Raw genomic sequence first — 24947 nt, 5'->3', positions numbered from 1 at the left:
GTTCAGTTTTACTTAACCTTGTATTGCTTTACTTTTTTGCTCCTTTCAGTACTGTGTGATCTCTATCGTTGGAAGTTTTATAGTTTGGAATTTGACCAATATCTTTGCACGAAATAAACTATTTTTTATACATATACAGCCATCCCTCACTCTGTCACGGTGTAATTAATCAAAAATTATCGCTGAGTAATGGTTGATTATGGCCTATTGTTAGTAAAGAATATGCATATAAAAGTAAATTGTACATTTTTGCCCAAATTAGGCATTTTCACGCATAAACATGGAAAAATTAACTAAAATACAAATACTTTACAAGCCATTAAGACCACTAACTTGTGAATGTATTATACAGTGAGACCACCAATTTAACAATTATCAGGCACAATAATAATCATTCATTCATTCATTTTCTACCGCTTATCCTCACGAGGGGGGTGCAGGGGGTGCTGGAGCATATCCCAGCTGTCTTCGGGCGAGAGGCGGGGTACACCCTGGACTGGTCGCCAGCCAATCACAGGGCACATATAGACAAACAACCATTCACACTCACATTCATACCTATGGACAATTTGGAGTCGCCAATTAACCTAGCATGTTTTGGCTGAGGGTGGAATTTAACTCCGATCTCCTCACTGTGAGGCCTGCGCACTAACCACTTGTCCACATTAATAATCGTCATCATCATAATCATAATAATAACACAAGTTACTGTTGTGACCATAGCCCACAACATGCTAAAACTCAACTCTGAACCCCTGACGTCACTTCCTGTCCGCCATTGATTCTGCTTTTCGACAAGGTAAGCTGTTTTAAATGGCTTATTTTCTCTGATTATATCGACTGTATTGGGTAATATACAAATGGAAAGATCTAATAATGTTTAAATAAATTAATATTGAAGGTGGTAAACAGGGTTTCCATGATATAACTATCAAAATATTCCATTTACTTTATAAAGAAGGAATCCTGCTTCACGGAAATTCACTTATCACGGTCGAGAGTGTAATCAATGAACCACGATAAACAAGGGATTAATATGCACTTAAAATTTTTTTCAAACTAATTATTTTTATGTTAATAACTGTGGTTCACTTCTTTTCTTCTTTTTATGCTCATTTTCGACACTTTGTATTGAGTTGTGGTCTGCCATAGAGCAGCTACACACAATAACCCGCACAGAAACTGTTTTAGATTTTGCAGAATCTGCACCTATTCCTCCCCTTAAAGTCCGCCCCTCTGTGACATCACAAAGGGGCAGTTTTGTCACGCCTTTTGAAACCGAGCGTTTTTTCCAAATGTGCAAACCTCATTACCTAAAACTTTGGCATCGTTTAACGCGATTACAACATTCTAACTACATTTATAGGTCAGAAAAGTGGGAAAATCATAATATGTCTCCTTTAAGAGAAGTAATAAAATTACATGCATGAATATTTTGATGGTTTTACAACTGGTTGTTTTATTATATTTTTAGACTTGTATGGCAGTTAGGTGAACTGAAACCGTTGATCTTAAGATGGTGACAGTTTGTCTTTGGAATTACAGTATGTCGCCATTTGTAGCAGCACTTGGCCTCAATAAACACAGCGTTGAGTTCGACTGTTGGACTCCTTTGCACATCACATTTTATTAAAACCACACACACCTCAGTAGACCTATGATTTTAATTATAAAAGACGTCACATCACAGGTCGACGATTCCCCGTTGTGTATATTTTTGCCGTTCTCGAAAGGTTAAGTACATAAATCCTCACAATAATTGTGAGGTTTATTTTCCAGATGTTGCATTGGGTTTATTATGACTCTTTAGCGCTTGAGCCATAGATGGTAGCATGGGGCCGTGCTACCTCACATTCATGCAGAACACCATTTAAAGAGAAAATACCCTCCCTCTGTTCTTTGTTCCTTCCTTTTGGCCCTGCTGTACCCCCACATCTTGTCTTGCTCTTCTCTCTCCTCTTTATAACGTCTCAAAGGATTTCCTGCTTTTCTGTTCTCCTCTAACAGCCTGATCTGTAACTCTAGAATTGTGCGACAGGGTCTTGCTTTACAGGAGCGACTTGGGAGGTATTGTTGTGAGGAAGGTATGATTTAGGGAGAGTTGCATTTCTTTTGTTGCACGGGGGACATCTGTTAATCAAGCAGTCAAGGATGAGGTGTTTCTTTCTTGCCACCTTGAGTGGATCCCGACACATAAAGGCGCAGTGGAGGGTTGAAAAGGTAGCTCTGCATGCCTGCACACGGATAGAGGGAGGAGGAGTGTTCCGAGCACGCTTTAAAGTGATTACAAGTTGTTAAGACTTTTTTTTGAAGGGGTTTTTATTTTGCTAACCTTTGTTGCCTTTGCTGTCCGAGTGAACACAGCTCCTAATCAAAAGCGTTGGCACCCAATCCTTTTTCCCGTGTATGTTTTCCTGTATTCACCTCAAGGATAGCTTTCTTCCTACACAAACATCCCTGTCTAAGTATCTCTCAATTGCATTTCTTGCTCTTGAAGCTTCTGCCCCACAGCTGCAGCCGAGCAATTTCACTCCGGTTGACAGGAGAGGCCGATGCACTTTGTCGTGAAAATGTGTGAATATTTCTCCCCAGGACGAATCAACCGATGATTTATTCTTGATGGTTTAAGGATTTTTACGACCAACTGTAAAAGTGTATATGCAGCATTACTCTAAATTATAGCCACTGTTGACTTTTTCTGGTTTTTTTTTTACCTCTCCTGGAGGTGACATCCTCTGTGGGTCTGGGTTTTGATCAATGATCGGATCACGCTGGATGCGTTGCATTGAGCTGCCCTCAGATGTGAACCTGCCGCCAACAGCTGGCATATAGTGCTGCAAGTAACCAGTAAAACAGACACACTGTGCCATAACTCTGAATTAAAGGCCATGCTAAGACAGGTCTGTCCCTGCACACCCATTTCACTAACTAATGGATGAGTCCACAGAACCCATTGCAAGAAGTGATGGATGGATCCATTGTGAGGCATAGGGGACACTGCTGTGCTCGGTGTGTATCTAGTGTGTGTGTGTGTGTGTGTATTTGTGCTGAACCTTGAGGCTGAGGGTAATTTCATCTGTCTGTGCAAAGCCAGACGGTTTAATGGGCGTGGGACCTCTGTGAAACAAAGTGCTGCGAAAAGCTATGTAGTAATATTTTCCTCTTGCCTTGTGCTGCTCGTAGCCTCGGGGCAAGCGCTGCTCTGCAAGCTCTTTGCTATCTGCAAGTCTGCCATTCTGTATGATTTGCAAAGGCCACTATGATGCTGCAGTTAAAGGCTGCTGCTAACAATTACTTCACAGTATGTGGAGAGAACACTACATTTAGCTTGCTTAAAAATCTATAGTTTTTTGAGGAAACTTGCATTGTCTCAAATTGTGTGTATGCATTTTTGATAGGAATAGGGAGCCTCGGGTATAATTTCAGAAACAAACAGATTTGTTTTGGTCTTTTGGGAAAATTCACATTTCAGGCCACGTTTAATGAAAACTAAGAAAAAGAAGAGTGGCACACAATCTTCTCCACAAGTTGATCAACCTTGTTAGTCTTTGAAAATAATGCAAATACGCCTGTTCCAGGGTCAAACTGTCACCACATGAAGCCTTCATTAACTCGACGGGCAATGTTCAGGGTAAATTTAACGTCCACATATGTCATAAAAAAAGAAGTTAGCTATTGTTGTCCGGTCGTACCTCGTTCCATCACGGTTCAAACATCAGTCCCTCCCTGCGTTCTTTCAAAAATTAATTAATTCATAAATAATCACTGTTTTGTGGTTGACTTTGGCCGATTATTAGGCCGCAAAATGCATATTGAAGCAAATGTTACGTATTCTTGGCCTAAATTAAGTATTTTGAAGCATAAAAATGTTTAGACGATGGACAAGTGGTTACATATTGGAAGCTCTGGGCTTGAATCTCTCTATATGTGCCCTGCGAGTGAGGATTAAGCTACATTAACTAACTAATTTTCGCCGATTCTATCAACTATCTTGTGTAATATACATGTAAAAGTGACTATAGTAGGGGTGTTATTTCATGCCTAGAGGGCTCTAATATGGTAAAAATCAAAGCCTAATCATGATTAACCTGCAGATAGTGCTATCAAACCATATGGTAGAGATACCATATAAAAATATTATTTAGCAGTGAAGTAAAGCAAAATTCAATAGTACAATATACAGGTACTTTGTACTGCATCTCTGCAGTGGAGCACCCATATTGCTGTGTAAAGTATGCAGTTATGAACACAGTACACTTTTTTTAAGGATTTCGAACTAAATTCTCCAGAGATGACGTAGCTCAATTTCACAGTCTACCACCTCGCTCACCTTGTTCCCTTGTGTTGCATAACAAAAGAAACGTCTGTTTATCACCTATCATTAGAGTCCTAAAATGTGCCCCCTCCCCAACCTCTACGTTTTCATTGAGGCAATGCCAAATGGGGTTTCTGAGTGCTGTGTGATGAGTGATGGCTATTACATTCAAATGGCTACATTAAGCCAAGGAATGTGAGTTATGTCACACACTGTCATGCTGACACTGAGTGACGGGGACTTGTTGAAGGCAGATAAACTCAAACTTGACCTCATAAATCTCAGTAGAACGATTGCATTGCTTCAGATGTTGAATGCGTCAGTCTGGGACGTTCCCTCACCTTGGATTTTTTTTTAATTTAAATTCAGTGTTCCCATTGGAAATAATGGGGAAAAAATATGTCATCACTGTGCAAGTAACACATTAACATTCTTAACGGTAATGGTAAGTTTACTGTAAATATAAGTGATCCACTGGTAATAATAAAACATTGAAACTGAATAATGTACTCAACCCTGCTTTAACAACCAGGACCGCTTCCCCACATGTGGTCATTTCTTTTTCACATCTGTCTCCTGTGCACTTGGTACCGGTACACTTGGTTGGTGGCATTTGGAGAACAATGCTTTGTGGAGTCATGTTTGTCCAACTCGCATGATTTGTTAGGATCAAGGTTGCCATTATTAAATGCCATTGCTAATCCAAACCGCCAAGCTCCAAGAGCTGGGTTTCCCTGGCCGATACCTGATACACGGTGGAGGAATTAAAAGGCACCACCATTGTGTGTTCGGACAAAAAAAACGAAGAAAAAGCAAAACATGCGTGTGTATTTAGTCATTAGATGCCCACTAACTCAGGACTTCAGTTTTTCCTGCCTAGTGACAAGGTTAGACAACATTCCACTCGTCAAACCTTTGAGAAAGAGCTAACCCATTGTATTGTCAGTAGCCTCCTCATCAATAGCAAGTGGAATATGCTCACTACAAACAGATTTATGTAAAGGGCCATAACCAATTCTCTTAGATTGGTGACATGAACAAACCCAAAGTACCCTCCCGCTCCTAACCACCCCCCTTTCCGGCTCATAAATATCCCCTGATAATGGAGCGTGCCGCGAGTGACAAGCAGTCATTTAGGACAGGCAGTCATTTAACAGATGTGTTGTCCTGTCGCAGCGTCTACGTGACTCAGCAACAGAAACAGTACCCAGGCGACAGAATGGGAGCAGACAGCCGATAGGAATTGTCAGGTCGGCTCGCCAGCCAGTGGTTACCTTTTTAATGTGAGGCAGTCTGAGTGTCCGTTTTACATCTATGCCCCCTACCATCGCGGCCAACACACACTTAATTCCGGGAACATTCCTCTGACATGACCTCAGATTTTGGACCGACTGACACATTGCTGTTAAGAGATCAGACATCACTTTCCAGCAGATATGGATTAAAAGTAGCCTAACTTGACTGTGTGAGAGGGGCTGTGCAAGTCATGTCATGTTGGTACTTTCCAAGCAAAGCACTGTGTTTTTACATACATTTTTTGCCTATAAGACCTCATCAGGTTATGACCCGCATGGATCCCATCCATGTGACAGAAAGCTGACTTGCTTAGAGTAGTTCTGTGCATGTATGAATATGCCTTTGATGTTAACACCTTGACCAAACAAGCCGAAAGCTTGTTTATGTCACACTTATGGTCCATTACAAAACTGAACAATAGACTTACCTCTGATCTGTGATACCGTCTGCAGTATTTATTTTCACGACTCTGATGAGATGCAGTCGTACAGTTGTCGTTTGGAGGCCCCAGCCTGGCTCCCCCTCCCCTTGCTCATGTGATCTGGCCCTACATGGAGTGGCATTTGGCCTGGCCCTGCGGGGGGGCCCCCTGTCTGGGAGCACTGGGCTGATCTTCAGCCAGCCTGGAATTCCAGACATTGGATGTCAGACTTGTTAAAAAAAGGATGAAGGGTGGTAGGAGTTTGGTCAAATGGGTCCCAGTATCTAAAATAGCCCAGTGACTGTGTCCAAGAAGGCAGAATGAGACGAAGCGTATTCCCGTAGGTTGACATTAGGAAAGGGCAACCTTTGCGTTGATAGAAAAGAATAGACAACACCGTACTTTGTGTCATCTTTCATGTGGCTTTTGTCCATTTCCTTACCCTCCCCTCTCACTCAAAGCTTTATTTGCATGTTGCTGTGTCACTCTGCCATATTTCCATAGTTTTACTTATCTGCAGAGAGTATCACATGTCCTATTAGAGATGAGGCACACATGAATAGTGATAGTTAATTACAAAAATATGTAGTCATGTGATCAAATGACGACACCCTTGTAAGCCTTATTTTCTCACATGACTATGTATTCAAGTGTAATATGTATAGCAATAAATATATCTAACAATAACTACAGTGGAGTGCACAGTGGAAGATCAGTAACATGTAGGCCACACAGACATTGGGAAGGGTTTGATTCTCTGTGTGGACTTGGCATGTTTTCCCCGTGTGTGTTAAGTGGCAACTCCAAATTGTCCATAGGTATGAATGTGAATGAGTGTTTGTCTATATGTGCTCTGTGATTGGCTGGCGACCAGTCCAGAGTGTACCCCGCCTCTTGCCCGAAGTCATCTGGGATAGACTCCAGCATACCCCTGCGACCCGAGTGAGGATGGATGGATGGATAACTACAGTGGAACCTTGGTTAGCGTCACTATACAAAATGGAAGCTAACTGAATCCATTTCTCCCGTAATAAATACTGTTAATCCAATCCAAATTGGTTCCTGAAAGCCAATTGTTAGCATAAAACCCGTTTTTATGGTTTTACAAATATAGATTTACATGCCTAATGCGTATAATAGTAGATGATTGAAAGGGATGAATGAACATTTTACTTTAATTGGATACATGATTTGTGATATGATTGTTCCCAAAGACACAAAGTGACACCACACGGACATCACATAATTTATTTCTTGAACTCAATAGTCTTTCTCACCCCAGTCACCCAAAATAGAACCAAAGAAAGTGGCAGCATTTTTGATAAAGAAGGTGAAAAACACATTAAGGAACAGGAAAACAGGAAAGTAGTGTTTGTGTTGTTTGTGTCTTGCTGCCACATCGACTCTTTGGGAACACAAACATCACGTCTTCAGTGAAGGTCAGAGTAATCGCAAATGTTCATTCATACCTTTCATTCGTCATTGATATGCAATTAGAATTGTTTCGTGCCTGTGTAGAAATATAAAAAACGTGTTTTGTGTTATTCTTTGATATAGACGACTACGTAGTTGACTTCCATAGAAAGCTAGAACATTAGCTTCTTGGTGATATTTGGACAGTTGCCCTCATACAATGTAGTAGTAACACGACAGGGTGAGCGCCGTATTATACGCTAACCGGAAAACACGCTAACCAGGGCGGATGCCAACCTAGGTAACACTGTTTTGTATATCAGTCTCAATGTAGGGTGGATCTCTGTTGTTTTTGTTCGGATTATTTTTCTGGACATTTGTTTGTTGTGTTTGACCTGCATGGAATAATACTCTGCTTTTACTTTCTGGGCTGCACGGTGAACAAGTGGTTAGCACACAGGCCTCACAGCCAGGAGACCCAAGCTCAATTCCACCCTCAGTCATCTCTGTGTGGAGTGTGCATGTTCTCCCCGTGCATGCGTGGGTTTTCTCCGGGTACTCCGGTCTCCCCCCACATTCCAAAAACATGCTAGGTTAATTGGTGACTCCAAATTGTCCATAGGTATGAATGTGAGTGTGAATGGTTGTTTGTCTATATGTGCCCTGTGATTGGCTGGCGACCAGTCCAGGGTGTACCCCACCTCTCACTCGAAGACAACTGGGATAGGCTCCAGCACCCCCGCGACCCTAGTGAGGATAAGCAGTAGAAAATAAAGGAATGAACCTTTTTCCCTCATCCCTACTTCCAGTGAGGCTTTCCATACTCTGCAGATAAGATCATTCTTTTGTGTTTTCCAATGTCTGATGAGCAGCTTTTGCTCCAGAATGGGCCACACTTCCTCTTTAAAATCCATTGACTCTTCAGCTTTACAGATGCCATCTCTGCCTTGTGGGTAGTATGGGGGTGAATGATGTCTACAGTGAAACTGAGTGTCATTAGAGGTGTGGCACTTGTTTAGTGATGTGGACAATGGACCTGGTGATTAATTGGGGACATGGCGTTGAACACTCATCACATCATGAGACATCAGGACTATTGTGTCCTCTCTTTTTGCTTTCCATCTTTCTGGCATTCTCCATAGATCTCTGTCAGATATTTATGGTTCTTTCAATGCATCTCCTCTATTCCTGTCCTGATCCAAATCTCTCCCTATATTTCAAACCATCTGTGTGTGTATTACTTTATTCTCACCCACTTGTTTACCCATACAGTATACAAACTCAGGGCTCATCATCTTTTCCCCACGTTCCTCTCCATCTCGTGGGGCTGTTTAAGTAGTGTCCCCGCCATGAGTCGAGCTGAGGATGTCAATTACAGGACTATGATAGGGCTCCTCTTGCATTATGCATGGCAGTGTCCCGCTGGGGAATAAATGGCCTACAGCCAGGGATGATGGATGGAGGGATGAATAATGGATAGAAAGATGGAGGAGCGTAACGCTATTGCAATCTGTGTCCCGCTAAATTGAAGACTTGCCCTGGCACACACCTCCAAAGCTCAGGGCCATATCACCCGGCTAGCGTGAGACGCAGTCGTGCAGTCGACACATGACGTAGCGCAAATGGGCTTTAATCAGTGTTGTGCATTTAGGTTATACCGTACTGTAATGTACTATATAAGATATTTCTGTACTTGAAGGATTGCCCGCAGCCGTGTACATGTTGATCAGGTTTTGGGTTTATTGCATGGTTGTTTCACAGATATTATGTGATTTATTGCACGGTTCTTGTACAAGATTTTTACAGCAGTTTTTTTATGGAGTACGACAGAGGGAGGATGACTCAACTCTTGTACCGCTTGCTGTTTTATGTAGTTTTGTTGTTGCTTTCGTTGGTACACGTTTACACCAATATGTTGCTGTTGTCTTTCGGCCTTGCTGATGCAGTTCTCAATCAAAGGTCTCACAACTTTTGGAGATGACTGTGACATGGTATATCGTCGCAATGAATGTGTTAATTTGGAATGGTCAGACAATTGGAGGTGATGCTAAGTAACGGTACATTTACACTGGAACCATCACGTCGGAAAATGTAATTTTGCTTGTGAAATTAACAATAATAACAGTAATGTGACGTATGGGGTTTTCCAACCCCAAAACAAAAGTTTTTGTTTCTTTATTTCTTTAAATTGAACAGCTCCTAATGGTTTTCTTTTACGTTTTTCAGTTCTTCAAATTTTCAGGCCATAATTTTTCTTCACACTTTTTTTTAACAGTATCAGATCCAAGATGGCCAAAGTTAAAGGTGACTTTACATTCTACAAGTTCCTGTTGGGCACAGTTTTAAAGAACTCTTTAAAGAACTCTTCTTCAAACTTTTAGAGACTTTTGTCCAACTGGAAATAAGCCGGTAGACACAAATTGGCTGAAACAGCTGAGGTCAAACTTTAGAACATGGTGCAGCTCCATCAGGCACACTTTTAAGGGTAAAGCTACCTTTTTTCCTCAAACGGGGGCGAGGAAAGAACTATTTGTTATCTGTGTTTAACACATCACTTCGGGTTTTAAAGTCTTTGGCTTTGTCTACCACAGTTTTGAAAGCACGAGTGTGCAGAGTGCATCCCGGGGACAATTTGCAGCTTGCAGCTGTTCTTTAATTGGCCCGTGACACGATCTATAATTTTGCAAGAAAACTAAAATGTTAAGAAAAAAAACTAATATTCTAATGAGAAGCATTTTTTAAAAGAATAAACTCATAATATTATTAGGGAGAAAAATAATTTTAGTAGCATAGAGTTGCAATATTAATCCAAAAAATATTATTATTATTTTCTTAAATTTGGAATATTATGAGACACAAACAAAATTAAAGTTGTAATTTTCGGAAAGTTAGGTTGGGGGGAAAAACATAATATTATGGGAATTGTGGGGGTAAAAACAGGAGAAAAAGAGCAAAGAATGATAATAATAATAATCAAAATAATGTGCCTTTTTACCTACATTACTAAGTTGAGATGTAGTTTTTTACTTGAAGGAAAATAATAATGTGTATATATAAAAATATGTATTGGTTTGCAAAATATCAAGAAAGTGGCCCTTTCATTTTTTAGTATGTGGCCCTCAGTGGAAAAAGTTTGGACACCCGAAACCAATGTAACTGGTTGTAAGTTCTCTATCATGGTATCTATTGTGTGTATGCATATGAACGTTGAACGTCCACCCATGCGGTCGCCTTGACGGCTCCCTGATGTCAACTGTTGTCAGTCAGCGTGTCAATGAACGTGAAAGATGCCGTTGTTTTACGTCCCCGCCACGGTGGGCTGACACTGTTTGTCACCGTTGCTGATGGATTCCGCCTCCCTCCGAGGAGCGTGTGCAAACGGCGTCGCCTGAAAGGCTGTCTTTGTGTTTTCACGCTCGCTCACGCACATGTGCACAGCTGGAACTGACAACAAAGACGCACTTATCAAATTGTAAGGGGAGTGCGATTTAGGCTACAAAGGCAAGTCATAAGGCTAATGATAGCGTCTGCTGCTCCGTCGAGAGGATTTGTTTGAGTAATCAGGAGAAACATGGGATTACTTTTGAGGAGCTGTCTCAGGAAGCATGCCTTTAAGACCTTTTTGTATAATGTTGACATGTTGCTCAACAACAAAAGCTGCTTTCTATCTGATTAACTATCCTAAGAGACACAAAAGGTAGCAGAGTCTTTCAACATGGGTCTAAAAATGAAAGCCTACTCCGACACGTGGGATGTATGACATGGAAGTTTCTCTGACGTGCTTAGGATGGTTGAAAAGCAATGCAACATAAATTCTCCCACTCACGTCAGCTCAACAGAGTATGGGACTGTAAGATCTCTTGAGCATGAAACGACCCCCCTCAACAAGCACGGTGTTGTTCACCAGTCCAAGAAAAAAGGAGCGCATTCATCCTCACCTTTGTGACCCCTCTTCTGCTATTCTTGCATTGAAGAATAGCATGCCTCTCACGCACAGTAGGCCCTAAACCCTCCTTAGGCCACTCGGACCCGCTTATGTAAGACAGAAGTAAAAGGAACGTTCAGCAAAAGTCTTCAGCCGTGACCTTGGCTTTGACGTTTTCATTGCTCTTGTTCTGTCAGGGCGGTCTCATGGTTAACAGTCACATGTGTCGCGTTCCTGTGCTGGAATGTTGTGGAGGTCTGATTTATTTTCTCTTAACGATGTCAAATGGAATACAACAGTGCCTGAGGTCATTTGACAGCTCTTTGGTCTTGCCCACGGTGGTGGAGAGGTTGGAAGGTTGGAGGTTGGAGAGTGTTTCTGTGTCAGGTGTCTTATATCCATATAACAAGTTGAGCTTTGGAGTACTTTCCCGGAGGGACAGGACTCATATGTGTGCTTCATGGGTGCATAACCGGTCGGTGGGGTCAGAATGCTTTGTGGTTGGCAGGGGTTGAAATACGGATGAACAACATGATGTACTGCATGTAGTAAATACTACACAATTTGTGAAAAATCCACATTATTATTTTTTTTCTCATGCTTTGAACCCTGCGGCTCAGACAGTGATTCAGCTAATGCGTTGTCACATTCTGGTCTCGCGACATCTCATGTGCTTCAGCGCAGTCATCATCATCATGAAGAATGCTCAGCTTTCAAGCTGAAGGCGATTAACCTATTTGCTAATTTTGCTTAGGTCTGCAGGTGGAACTTGGCTGTGGGAAGCCGTGTGGGGAGGTTCACTGTCACCGGTGGGTTTTGGGGGGCTGGACTGATGCGTGGTGGGGAGGCGAGCACAAGCTTAGGGGCTGGTGTGATGCTGGGAGTGAGAGACTGGCGGGGTGTTGGGGTGAGGGAATTGTGGGGCTGTTGGATTCCGACACTGAAGAAGATGACTATAGTGGTTTTGATGCAGAAGGAGGAGGATCAAGACAGCGATGACAGCAACTTTTCTGATGGGCTATTCTTTAATCAGCACTGTTTGCAATACGAGTGGTTAGCCCGCAGGCCTCACAGCTAGGAGATATGAGTTTGATTCCACCCTCGGCCGTCCCTGTGTGGAGTTTGCATGTTCTCCCTGTGCGTGCGCGGGTTTTCTCCGGGTACTCCGGTTTCCTCTCCCATTGGTATGAATGTGAGTGTGAATGGTTGTTTGTCTATATGTGCCTTGTGATTGGCTGGCCAACAGTCCAGGGTGTACCCCGCCTCTCGCCCCAAGACAGCTGGGATAGGCTCCAGCATCCCCTGCGACCCTCGTGAGGATAAGTGGTAAAAAATATAAGAATGAATGAATGTTTGGGATAGGCTCCAGCACCCCCACGACCCTTGTGAGGATAAGCAGTAGAAAATGAATGAATGAACTGGATCATTTTGCCGGTCTCGATATATTGTCATGTGCATGTTTGTTTTCCTTGTCAAAAATTCCAATATCAAGGCCAGACTTGGTCCAACAAGCATCAAATACACTACTGTGTAAACCTATTTAAAAAAAAATGGAAAAATAGCATATTATGGCACCTTTAACTGTTCCAAACTGTTACTCAAACCAACAATTCTAATTACTGGATGGCAACTCTATCACCCTATAATGATTCGACTCCAGTGACACTTTAAGAAGGTGTCCCTGCACTCCATAGGTATGAATGTGAGTGTGAATGGTTGTTTGTCTATATGTGCCCTGTGATTGGCTGGCCAACAGTCCAGGGTGTACCCCGCCTCTCGCCCCAAGACAGCTGGGATAGGCTCCAGCATCCCCTGCGACCCTCGTGAGGATAAGTGGTAAAAAATATAATGAATGAATGAATGTTTGGAATATCAGTCGAGTCACTACTGTAAATCTCTTTGTGATACATGATTTGGTTCAAATATATATAAACATATTACGATACAATTAAAAAAGAAAACATTTTAAAAACAAAACAGCACAGAAATTATATGATTCGATTCTTCAGCTTTGTTTTTTCTGCTGATGTTATTTTTCATTTTTCATGATTACTAGATAGCTAGTGCTACCATGCATGCTACTATTTACATCCATTATTGCCCAGGCTGTCGCATTGTTTAAAAAACCCTCGGTCAACCAATTGCATCCGATCCTCTCGCGATACTCGGTGCATGTGTCCACAATCGACATTTACTGCTGATTCTTATCAATACATTCGGCTGTATTGATACAGTCTCAATAGTCTCGAAATTGTGGTAACCCAAACTTAAAGTAACAAGGGCAAATAATGATCATGGTTACCGCACAGTTTGCAGTACATTTGTCGTTTGAAAATGCAGCATGTGTCATCACTTCAGAACCACAGTATTATTATTACTTACCGACTTGTTGATTGAGTCTTTACAAGGAGGACATCAATTAGCTCACATCTGCTAACCATTATATCGGAATTTAGCAGAGGACAACTGCACTAATTCATTTTTTCCATTCTTTGATTAATTGTTCTCATTACCTCCAAAAAACATTGGAATTGTTGCTTTTTGACAGATGTCTGTGTATTTGATTACTCTCTTGTAAATAGGAAAGCTTACATTTAAATGGTGTACACACACAGTACATTGACATTGTAAAGATAAGCAGATGTAATGCATCTACATTTCTATACTTGAACCTCTGATGTACATAATTTAGAAGCATGTTATAACTGCAACCACATGTTTGATAGCCGCACAGCTGAGAATGTGGTAAAATGTATTGCCATAATCTCCAAGAGCAATCATGTATGGTAATTACAGATAGTTTTCTAAATTTAAGCTCAATCTCAGTATTTTCCCTTTGGGTCACAAAAAGCCAAAGAGTCTTTGGAGGCTGGCTAGAATGTACAACTTTGCCTTGAAGTCATTTGTCAAACACAAAAGCCTCTTAATGCTGCTAATTTAATTTAATTGATTTTCGCCGCTTGTGTTTGAGTGATTGCGCTCCTGGGAAGATGTTCTTTGTGGGGGATTTTACCATGGCTTTGGGCAAGAATGGTCAATGATGTTGAATAAACCTTTTCTTGTAGATAAGTGTGGGAAATCCGGTCATAAATCCTGGCGCGAAAAGTCATCTTCTTTCACTTTGTTTTGTTTAGGATTTAGCATCTGTAGTTGAACTTTTCTTCAATGACAGTATTTTTATTAAAAAAATATATTATATACCAATTTACATCCCTAGAAAATGCTATGTAATGAGTTTGTTTTTATTCGGTAGAATTTAGTACAGAAACAGGCTGCACGGCGAACAAGTGGTTAGAGCGCAGACCTCACGGCTAGGAGACCCGAGTTCAATTCCACCCTCAGCCATCTCTGTGTGGAGTTTGCATGTTCTCCTCGTGCATGCGCGGGTTTTCGCCGGGGACTCTGGTTTCCTCCCACATTCCAAAAACATGCTAGGTTAATTGGGGACTCCAAATTGTCCATAGGTATGAATGTGAGTGTGAATGGTTGTTTGTCTATATGTGCCCTGTGATTGGCTGGCGACCAGTCCAGGGTGTACCCCGGCTCTTGCCCGAAGACAACTGGGATAGGCTCCAGCACCCTCAGCGACCCTCATGGGGATAAGCGGTAGAAAATGAATGAATAGTACAGAAACACAAGGGAAAAAGTTTTTTGGCAAAAATTGCATAATTGCAGGAAAAAAAATTGTACATTGAAGAGTTAAGTTAAATGCTGACTTTAAAATTTTCCTGTCTATAAAATACAACAAATAACAACATAAAATATTTTTTCCTATATATTAAATTCACTATATGATACCGTCTCTTACATTTTGCTGTACTATGCTGAATTTCCATCGAAATCCTTGTGATGACGAATTTGTCTTCTGACCATTTACTTAACATCTCATTTCCATGTTATTTAAAACTGCCCCGCCTTTTTTCCATTCTTTCTTTCTTTCAGCCCCCATATCATTTTCCTGTCTCAGAGCGTGCTGCATGTTGGGAGCCCGTCTTCAGGAGTAAACAGCCAGTCTTTGTGTGGCTCCAGGCTGTGCCACGAGATTGCCCACTCTTGGTTCGGCTTGGTTCTCGGTGCCAGAGACTGGACAGAGGAATGGATCAGCGAGGGTTTCGCCACCTACCTGGAGGATGTTATCTGGGCCCGAGCACAGCAAGTACGGTACACTGAAATTGCTGCGCTGTTATTGGAGTTTATTGCTGCTATTTCATGTAACTTCATTATCCGACACTTCTAGAAGAACACAGGATAGTGGTGTTAAATTGCAGCACTGGATGAAACCAATCCTAAGATACTGCTAAGGGTGACAAAATTGCCCACAGAAGGTTCCCATTATTGTAGTCGTGCAAACGCGCCTCCTTCACTCAAAGACTTGCAGTCACATGATCAAAACATCAGCAGCTGAAGACAATAAGCCAGTGTATTCCCACGTGGGTTCAACTGGATACCAGTGGGGTCAAGGCGGGGTAAATGTGTACATGTGTGGTCTGGCAAGTCGTGTCGAGATGGGTTGTTTTCTGAGACATGCAAAAACAAGAGGAGCAAATATCTACATATAATAAAATAACAACAATACAACACAATGCATTGAAGGACGCTGTCTGACCTCTGATTTGTTTGGATTATGAAACAATTCATCCCATAGGTCAGTGCTTCTCAAATACCGGGTCGGGCCAGGGTGGCGTGTGAGAGGCAGGGAGTACTTTCTGGTGTAAAAATAACAGCTTGAACAAATAAAAAAAAAACACCTAAATCGTCATTGAATGTCTCTTGTGACATCATGCATACTGTAGCAGTAATTCCTACGTTTTATACAACTTCAGAGGTGTATTTTGAGGGTCAGAATGAGGGTCACCTTTAGTGATATTGGACTTGACAGGTTCCACTGTATTGGGACAAAGCAGCTGGCTTTCTTCTGGTTATGTCTCGTTTATGCGTCCATATCTGTCCATCCAGCTTCCTGTGCAGGAAACAGCGGAACAGTCCAACTTGAAGGCGCTGCTACGGTGGAGGAGACTCTCTGACGAGTTGCAGACTTCAGGAGAGGAGCTTCAGATCCTCAGGTGAGTCTCAGGTCTCAATCTCAGGTGAAACTACGGGCCGAGGGGCCGTAAATACCTCTAATACCCCAGTAATACCTCTAATTTGCATGGATTATATAACATCAGCAAGTAGTGCAGTCCTTTTTGTCTCACTTGTATTCAACAGTTAATTTCCACTGAAAGTCCCTGCCACACAACCGCTACACATTCTTGTCTTCACCATTCAAGTGCTCCGCTTTTGTTCGCACACACATGCACACACGTGAAGGTAAAAGCATTCCATTGCTGCAGGTGTGGCAGGCAGGTGTGGCCACAGAGTACATTAGACAGGTGAGGTGTAACTGTCGTTTTTTTTTTTTTAGAAAAGCTCATCACAGGCATCGCAGTGTGACAATGGGGGGGACTCACCCACCCACGCCCTGTTTGTTTTATCCAAGGGCGGAATCACTGTTCCGTCAGTGGGATTATGAAGGGAAATCTACAGCCAGGCGTTAACCATTCAAAGTTGGCAACATTGTAACCTACTCTTGCAGCACATTATGCTTTTTGACATTTGCAATTACTATAAGCACTAACATGGCAGCTTCTTATTGATTTTATTGCACTTTAAATTTGTCACTCATCAAATACCGTGCTGCTGTAACATAATGGAAAATACTTGGCCCGTTTAATCAGTCAATCTTTCAGTAAAGAATAATACTACTTGGACTAGATGGTAAGGAAATCATACAAAACTCGTTGTTGAAGGGTTAAACGTGGAACATGGGGGCTGTCTGCTAGTCTTCATGAGGGTCCTCCACTCAGGGTGATTAGCAGGGATCGGGATTAGGTTTCCCTGCACCTGACGGGCTTGAATCAACAGCACCAAAGCAACATGAGAGATGTACTTGTGCATACTTGCCATTCTTTTGTATTGAAGTGTTTATTTATGTTAGACGTCTACCAATGTAGTTGCTATGGGTGTCACAAGATCTTGTTTAATCTAATGTTATGTATATGTTTAGAAAACTTGATATATATATTGTTTATTCGATATAAAACGTCTTCTTCCCACGTTTTTTAGCTAAAGTGCTAAAGCGAAAGAAGCAGGGTTTACTATTATGCATATGTGTCCTGCAGCTGCTACTATACATGTTATTTACATTGTGTCAAGAACTTCACCTACTTCTCATAGCCTGATCCATGGCCCTCAGGAAGTTTTATGGGAAGGATCTGGAGTTGTCTGCAACCCATTGATTTTGCCTCTAGTGCCTTCTTGCCATTCACTGTGTCAGCATCACAAATGCTTTGGTAACAGGACGCCAACAAACAGTGGCTAGACACAACGCCATGAGGGGGAAAGAATGGGCAGCACAGAGAGATCCACCACCATTTTTTACGCTCACAAAAAGGCTAAATGTCAGGTTGTGCTGTCCAAGTTCAGTGGGTCACAATCGACAACCGCTCATCCAGCCGCGGACCCAGTGGCCAGCGTTTATCAGTCCCTTTCAGATGAGTTATATTTAGGGTGGCCAGAGCCAGACACCATTCTCCCTGCTGATTTACTGGGCTGCTGGGAGCGCTGCTCTACCTTATCCGGTTTCCACAGTCAACCCAGTGTAATTTGTCAGGATATGGCTTGCGGTGCTATAAACCTCCTATGTGTGTGTGTTGGTGTGTGTCCCTTTGACATTAAGTTCTGTCAGTAATAGCTCCTGATCTCCTCCCGCGCTTTCACTCGCTCTCTCAATCTCCGACACACCCAGGTGTACGCCTGGCTACACACACATACACACACGCATCAACAAACACCCACCCTTTTGCACATACGGCCTACGAGGCAGATAAGAGAGCCATTTATTCTAAAATACGTGGAGCTATTGTGTGATTCTCCAAGGCAGCGAGGAGCGATTCCTCTTAAAGTGCCTCTAAATCATTTCCGACAAAGAGAGACAGGGATTTACACATCCATATTTCCCAGGTCGGGACAGTAGGAAGGGCAGAGATCCTTTGTGTAACCTGCCAGTGATGGATAAACATTTTTCCTTGCCACGCTACACTGCCGATGTGTCTGACACGGTAGCAAGATGTAGTTTTTGTTGTAAAAACACAGGTGCTGTCAGTGTTTGGGTCACATTCCTGACACACGGTTTAACTTTGAAATTCCACTCACATGCTGTATGATTTCCCATGGATAGTCCACATCCCGCTGACCTCAAAAGATCTGTTTCGTCTTATCAGCAGCAGCAGACACGTGTCAGCACTAAGAAGTGCTGTGATTCATATGTGATTTGTTTGATTTTATTTTTTTCCATTCAAATTTTTCAGAATTACATTTTTTATACAGAGTGTAACAGTAAATAAATTTTCACTCGGTACCAAAGACATATTTACTACATTTACTACGTTTACTACGTTTATACTATGTTTTCTTGTGCAAGAGGCAAAAAGAGGTGATGATGCATCTGAACGGCAGAAGAGATCATGTTTGGTGCACTTGTAAGCCATGTAAACAGCCTCAATGTGGCAGAAGTGCATTGTATAAGCGCTCTTTCCCATGTATTCAAGTGTTCCACAGCTAGCAGGAAGTTGAAAAACATGGAGGCGTGTAGCACGTACGAGGTTACGCATTGAAGGGAAATGTGTGAACGCGTTTGCGGAAAAAGACAGGAAGAAAGTGGAAACACACTTTCTTTTGGTAGGTACTATTTTTATATAGATGTAGAACAAAATATTCTGTGTGCCTTGAAAAGTCAGTCAAAATCTTCCAAAATGGCCGGTCCAGAGAGGGATGTCTTTTGAAAAATGGCTGGGAATGAATGAGTGAAGTACAAAAAAGTCCTTACATTTATCAGTGCAATACATCACTGGGAAATTTTTCCCCAGTATTTCAGGAAAGGATGTAGCTTGGCTCACGTTTTCCTCATGGGATGTCATCTTCTGCACACATCAACAAACTACGTCAGCGGGCATCGTCCACAACACGGTGTAAACACACTCATACAACCTGAGCTGTACACACACAGCCACACCAGCATGCTCGGCTAAATTAAGCTAACCCACCATTCACGCTCCATAAGAGATGAGTTTCATAGTGTTTATGTCGACTTTTGCCAGTGTTTCAAGTCACTGTTTCGACATGTTTAGTTCGGCAGGGGGCGGGCGGTCTGTCTGGGAAATACTTCCCCCACGCACATGTTCCTTCTCCTCACAATGAACGCCCTAACTAAGGCTATGAAAGTGGACAAAGGTAATACTCGGATGGTAATGGATGCTTTATTTAGAACGTGCTTTTCAAGTTACATCGAGGAACACTACTCATACACTTAATATGTCCGAAAAGGAGTAGGAAGAAGTAGCGCTTGTTTAATCCTTCCCTCAGTCATGGCTGGTTTGTTTCACATGTACCATATTACTATGTCATGTCAACTAGGGAAAAAAGTTGACATGATGACTTGTTCTTATTCCATTTTAGTCCTTTCCTCCATCATGACTGATATATTCCTAGATGTTTTGGTTTTGTTTTTTTTTTAACCTAAATCAGGTCACTGAGTGCCATTTATATGGCAGACGCAAACACACACAGGGGGTAGACCGCCCTCGGATGCATGATGAAAGTCCCTCGCAAGAGTGTCCAGTCAAATTTAGAAATTCCAGGAAGCTGATGACTTCCTCTCTCCCTCATTCCATCGAGCAAACCAAACATTCCTATCTATCTGCCGTCCTCAATTTCTCACACTCTTCCTCCTTCGCTCACCCACGGCCTTAATTGACTTCATGTGACTTCACCTTGCTGTTCAGCATTCCGGAACAGCGATAGGACCAAAATGATCTGATACAAGGTTGAAGTTTGAAGAAATAATTAATTAACTAATTAATTAATTAATGTAAATACAAATACACACAACCAGCCATCTGTGCACCGTGCTTAGGAGACCGATATGAGTTGTTCATCGTTCTGTGTGCATTCTATGAACAAATAAACCGCCACCACATTATGTCATCATATCCATGGATTAGATAATTCATCTGTAATTGTAAATTCATCTTTCAAGGACTTCTCCAGATTCTCACCAGGTTTGCTGTGTGGATCCGGGCATGGGTTTTCAGCCTCCCTCGCCTGTCTACGTGTTTATTTGACATCCCTGTCATGAGACGGAAAAGTACTCGCTGGTGATGAGGGGGCATATTGATTGGTGGGCCAGGCGCCTGCCGCATCGATTTGGCAGCAGGGCGATCCTTCAAGGCCTTCCTATTGGCATACTGAGTTAATCTGCTCAGCTGGATCAATACAGGCTAACTGCAACTATCATTGCACAGCGTCCCACGTCACTCACCTGTTAGGGTGGGATTTATCGGGTTTGGAGGTGTTTGTTAATGGGTGTTTTATTTTTTTTATGTTCGGTCCGAGGTTGATTTGTATCTGTATGACAGGGAAGCCCACAACTGGCCTTTCCTGTGCGTGCACACAGAGAGGCTTTCTTGTGTTATATGTTCCCCGGGTGAGTCACGGGGCAGTAAAATGCAAGCAGTGCAATGCTATGAGGTCATATAAACACTGTATTGGCGTGCTATTATGAATCTGCTGCCTGCCTCGGGCACAGCATGGCAGCACGGTGTTAACCACCGAGAAGACAAGCTGAGTCGTTGAATTTAGTGCTGCTGACATTGTGTTTTTATTTTTAAACAGTGCAACTCTGGAGTATGCCTGAGCATGCCGGAGCCCATATCTTGCCCGTTGTTGTGTTGTACTTCTTTGCGAATCTCTATTGTGTATTGGATTGTTTGTCTGTTGTTATTTGTCCTTCGGTAGACCCAACATGGAGAAAACAGGACAGGTCAGCGAGTCTGGCTCCTCCACAGTTAAACATGCACTCAACCCTGACAAGTCCTTCTTGCAAGTCCACTACCTCAAGGTGAGACACTTGAATGCTTCAATATAAACCAGCCGGACTAAAGGCTATGCAAAATAATTCAACAATATGTATGAAGCTGCACAACATCACTCCCTGTCATGATACTACACAGTTTGTCCTCTTGGCATATACAAGTCTGAATTACAGATGGAGTGAAAGAGCTTGTTGGCTAGCACAGAGGTTCAGTGGGCACAGAGGTTTCTGGGTTCAAACCCCGATTCCTCTCCCATGAGTCCTCCCCTTTGCAAGATGGACTAAATATAGTTCACTCACAAGAGTTTAGCAGGATTTTATACAAAAATGATGCCTTTCACACAACCACCATCCCATCTTCATTACAGCTACCGTCAAAATTGATGACTAAATGAGAAAAAGACACTCTTTACAGGTGGCAGAATACTGCATATATCCTTTCCATGGATTGTTGTGTCCTGTTCTGCTTGCCTGTTCTGTCATTTCATGGGTTTGTGACGCTTGCAACCTGTTTAATTTCCTTCTAAATTTCCTCCGAGAACATATTAACAAGCCCATGCGGTCCGTACAATGACATTAAAGACGTGTTGTTATTTCCCTGTCCTATTCTTTACAGGGCTACTTCCTCCTCAGGTTCTTGGCCAGTCAAGTAGGAGAGCAACCATTCATCAACTTCTTCAGATTATTTGTGAAGAAATACCACGGCCAACTCGTTTTGTCTCTGGTGAGGCTCTATGCACTGTCACATAAAAGAATTAGGACATCCCATGTGACTGACTGTATGTGTTTGTGGAAGACAGTGCTTCTCAATTCTTTTCTGTCATGACCCCCCTAAGGGGCACATGTAGAAACTGATATTTATTCATTTATCTGTACTGTACATACAGAAAAATGCAACAAAATGGAAAGTATATTCAAGAGTCAAATTGCATGTAGAGTACTATAAATTTGTACATGTTGGTAGGTCTGCTTTGAAATGAAAGCCAGATTTGAAAAACATGGCCGCCATCAAGCAAAAAAAATTAATTGGAGGCTGACTGCCATGTGCCTGTGTTACATTCATGCAAAAATGTAAGGGCAGGACTTAGTAACTAATGAATGCGTGACGAGATAAGATAAGACAACAAGGGATAACATGCAAACATGCAGAGATGGCCGAGGGTGGGATTGAACTCGGGTCTCCTAGCTGTGAGGTCTGCGCGCAAACCACTTGTCCGCCGCGCAGCCCACATTGGTTAATTTCCATTCCTATTAAATTGGACCCAATCTCTTGCATCGTCTCGCCTCATGTGGTAGCTAATTAACTATTTTTCTAGTGATGATGAAACTATCTGTATTACATGCATGCTAGCACGTCTTGCGAAGCATTTAGACCAAAAACCACAGGGGGCGCCAGAAAAAGGATGTCGTCATTTTTTTTTTCACATGACTGGAGGTTTAAGGAGCCAATTTGGACTTGATCAGCCTAATAGGGGACTCTCCACGGTAGCTCGCTTATTAATCAAATCCGAGCTCAGTTTCAACCGTTTAATGTGACCCGTCCTCTCCGTTGCCATGTTATTTCCATAAATTAATTGGAGGCTGACGCTTTCTCAGCTTGACTGCCACTGTGTTACATTCATGCAAGTGCTGATGGCCGTACATCAGCCTTGCCAAGTGTGTTTATTCTACTGTTGACTTAGAGCTGAGCAACCACACCTGCATGCCTGTGTGTGTGTTTGTGATATGTTCCACCTGGCTGCTGTTGGCTTCCCGCTAAATACTAGCTGCAATATAAACACTGTCCGACATGATGCGCTTAACTAAGATCTTGGACACTGCCCCAAATGCCTCCATTTCAATCCATCATGTTTTCACCAGGATTTCCTGCAGATGCTGCTCAGTACCTTCCCTGACCTTGCAAGGTATGTACCCTACATCAAGTACTTGTGTAGATTCATTCATAATTGATTGTGCTGATTTTCTAAACTACATAATGCATTGCCGTAACATGAACAATATACATATAAATGAATCATAAAGAGTTTATTGCGAGTATAAATTTGCCAAGAAAAGGTTGAACCTCCTTGATTGCCACTAAAATAGCTTTTAAACATTTTAAATGAAAAAAAAGAAATAAAATGTATATATTAGTAGTGGTAATATGTTCATAGTGTGGCTGACTCCATTATTGTATTGTACCACATGTAGTGCGTTATATAATGACAGTTTCTAACATTAAAGCAGGGGTCAGTTGCTCTTCAGCCTCTTTGTTGTGGCTTCCTTCACAATGCACAAATATTGTAGAAAATACACATCTTTGTGAGACCCTATACTAGCAGGACTACTTGATCAACTGCATTTTCTCCTCTGAACTACTTTGATACCCCAAAGTTCCCTCCAAATCTGGCAGTCAATCAAAATCTTGGGAGACTCGCAATTTGCTCTGGATGTGAGCACGTCACTGCACATTTCTTCAGGCGTCAAGTATTGAGGTTTAACCAAGATGATGCTGTCATTACTCTATGAGTTGGCTGCCATTACACATGCACGATGCACTTTTATTTGTTGTATTCTGCTAAAACTTGTTCAAATTAAGAACAATTCAAGCTTTTGAAAGTTTATACGATATTGATTTTAAATTATGTTTTGCAGCTCCAGTCTATTTTTCTTTCCGACCCCTGCATTAAAGGGATAGTTCGGATTTTTAATGTGAAGTTACATGTCATCCCCATCAGCAGTGTAGTCCATTAATGGTGATTTACCCCCCTACTTGGTCTCCTAAGTCCAGTTCTGGTCGAGTTTCGGTGATGAAGAACATAGCTCCATTAGTCGCTGGGGTATCCCAAGTAAGAGGTTTCGAAGATACATTAGCATTAAAAAAATGCCTATCACTGCGCACTCTCGCCTGTGTATGCTAATGTGTTCTTAAAATACACAACAATGGACAGGTGACAGTGCACAATATACTTCTCTTTTGAGCGCATATTGTTTTATTTCTTGTGAAACCCCTGTTGATGGGCATAAACCCAGAATTTCTAATCCAGCTCTTGTGTGCCTGCCGTGTGTCCTTTGCAGAGTGATACATTCAGTGTTTCCAACTTTTCCCACTAATAAGTTATGATTTTTAATCGAACTTGGTGTCAGGAGAGTCTGGGGTGGATTTAGCCTTGATTCTCATTGATTAAGCGTGTTGAAGGCTGCTTGTGTGGGAGCTGAGCCCCCCCAACATCAATCTTTGTAAGCAGAAGTCTCATCCACTCTAGTATTAACTGAAGTGTAAAAGGACAAGCGCTCCTCCCGCTCTCCTCCTCTCTAATTTTCTGCCTCCTCTCCGGCGCTGGCTTAATCACTCAATTCTCTATTTCTCATGATTGCCTCATTAACCTCTTCTACTGCCCGTCTAGCTCTCGCTCCGTCTTTCTACATGTCTTTCCTGCATCCGTCTGCTGCCGCTTGTTTTTCTCTCTTTGCCAGCCGTCAGCACACGTCTGTCCACACTCTCGTTCCTGTTTTGTTTTCTCCCCCGTGTGGAGTGCTCTGGCCGACAAGCAGAGATTGATTGAATTAAACAGAGGAAGTTGATGATGGTCAATATTTGGGTCTGATGCCTGTTCCAGTAAACAACCCGTGAGAAGAGCGAGCCTGGGGGGGGGGGGATGTGAGAGGGCACTTGCTGCCGCCACTT

At 42.2% G+C, this 24947-nt stretch overlaps 1 protein-coding gene across 2 annotated transcripts in view; it reads left to right on the top strand.

Moving 5' to 3' along the window:
* Positions 1 to 24947, top strand: part of aopep (aminopeptidase O (putative)) — an 80964-nt gene that overhangs the window by 12072 nt on the left and 43945 nt on the right. For both annotated transcript variants that reach the window (XM_058069791.1, XM_058069790.1), the window contains exons 6-10: positions 15313 to 15526; positions 16327 to 16433; positions 21205 to 21307; positions 21897 to 22004; positions 23141 to 23184. In XM_058069791.1, coding sequence (XP_057925774.1) covers positions 15313 to 15526; positions 16327 to 16433; positions 21205 to 21307; positions 21897 to 22004; positions 23141 to 23184 — 576 coding nt within the window. The remainder of the gene's footprint in view (positions 1 to 15312; positions 15527 to 16326; positions 16434 to 21204; positions 21308 to 21896; positions 22005 to 23140; positions 23185 to 24947) is intronic.

The sequence above is a fragment of the Doryrhamphus excisus genome, chromosome 4 (genome assembly GCF_030265055.1).
Source record: "Doryrhamphus excisus isolate RoL2022-K1 chromosome 4, RoL_Dexc_1.0, whole genome shotgun sequence".
Lineage (NCBI taxonomy): Eukaryota > Metazoa > Chordata > Actinopteri > Syngnathiformes > Syngnathidae > Doryrhamphus > Doryrhamphus excisus.
This window is presented reverse-complemented; position numbering and strand designations above follow the sequence as displayed.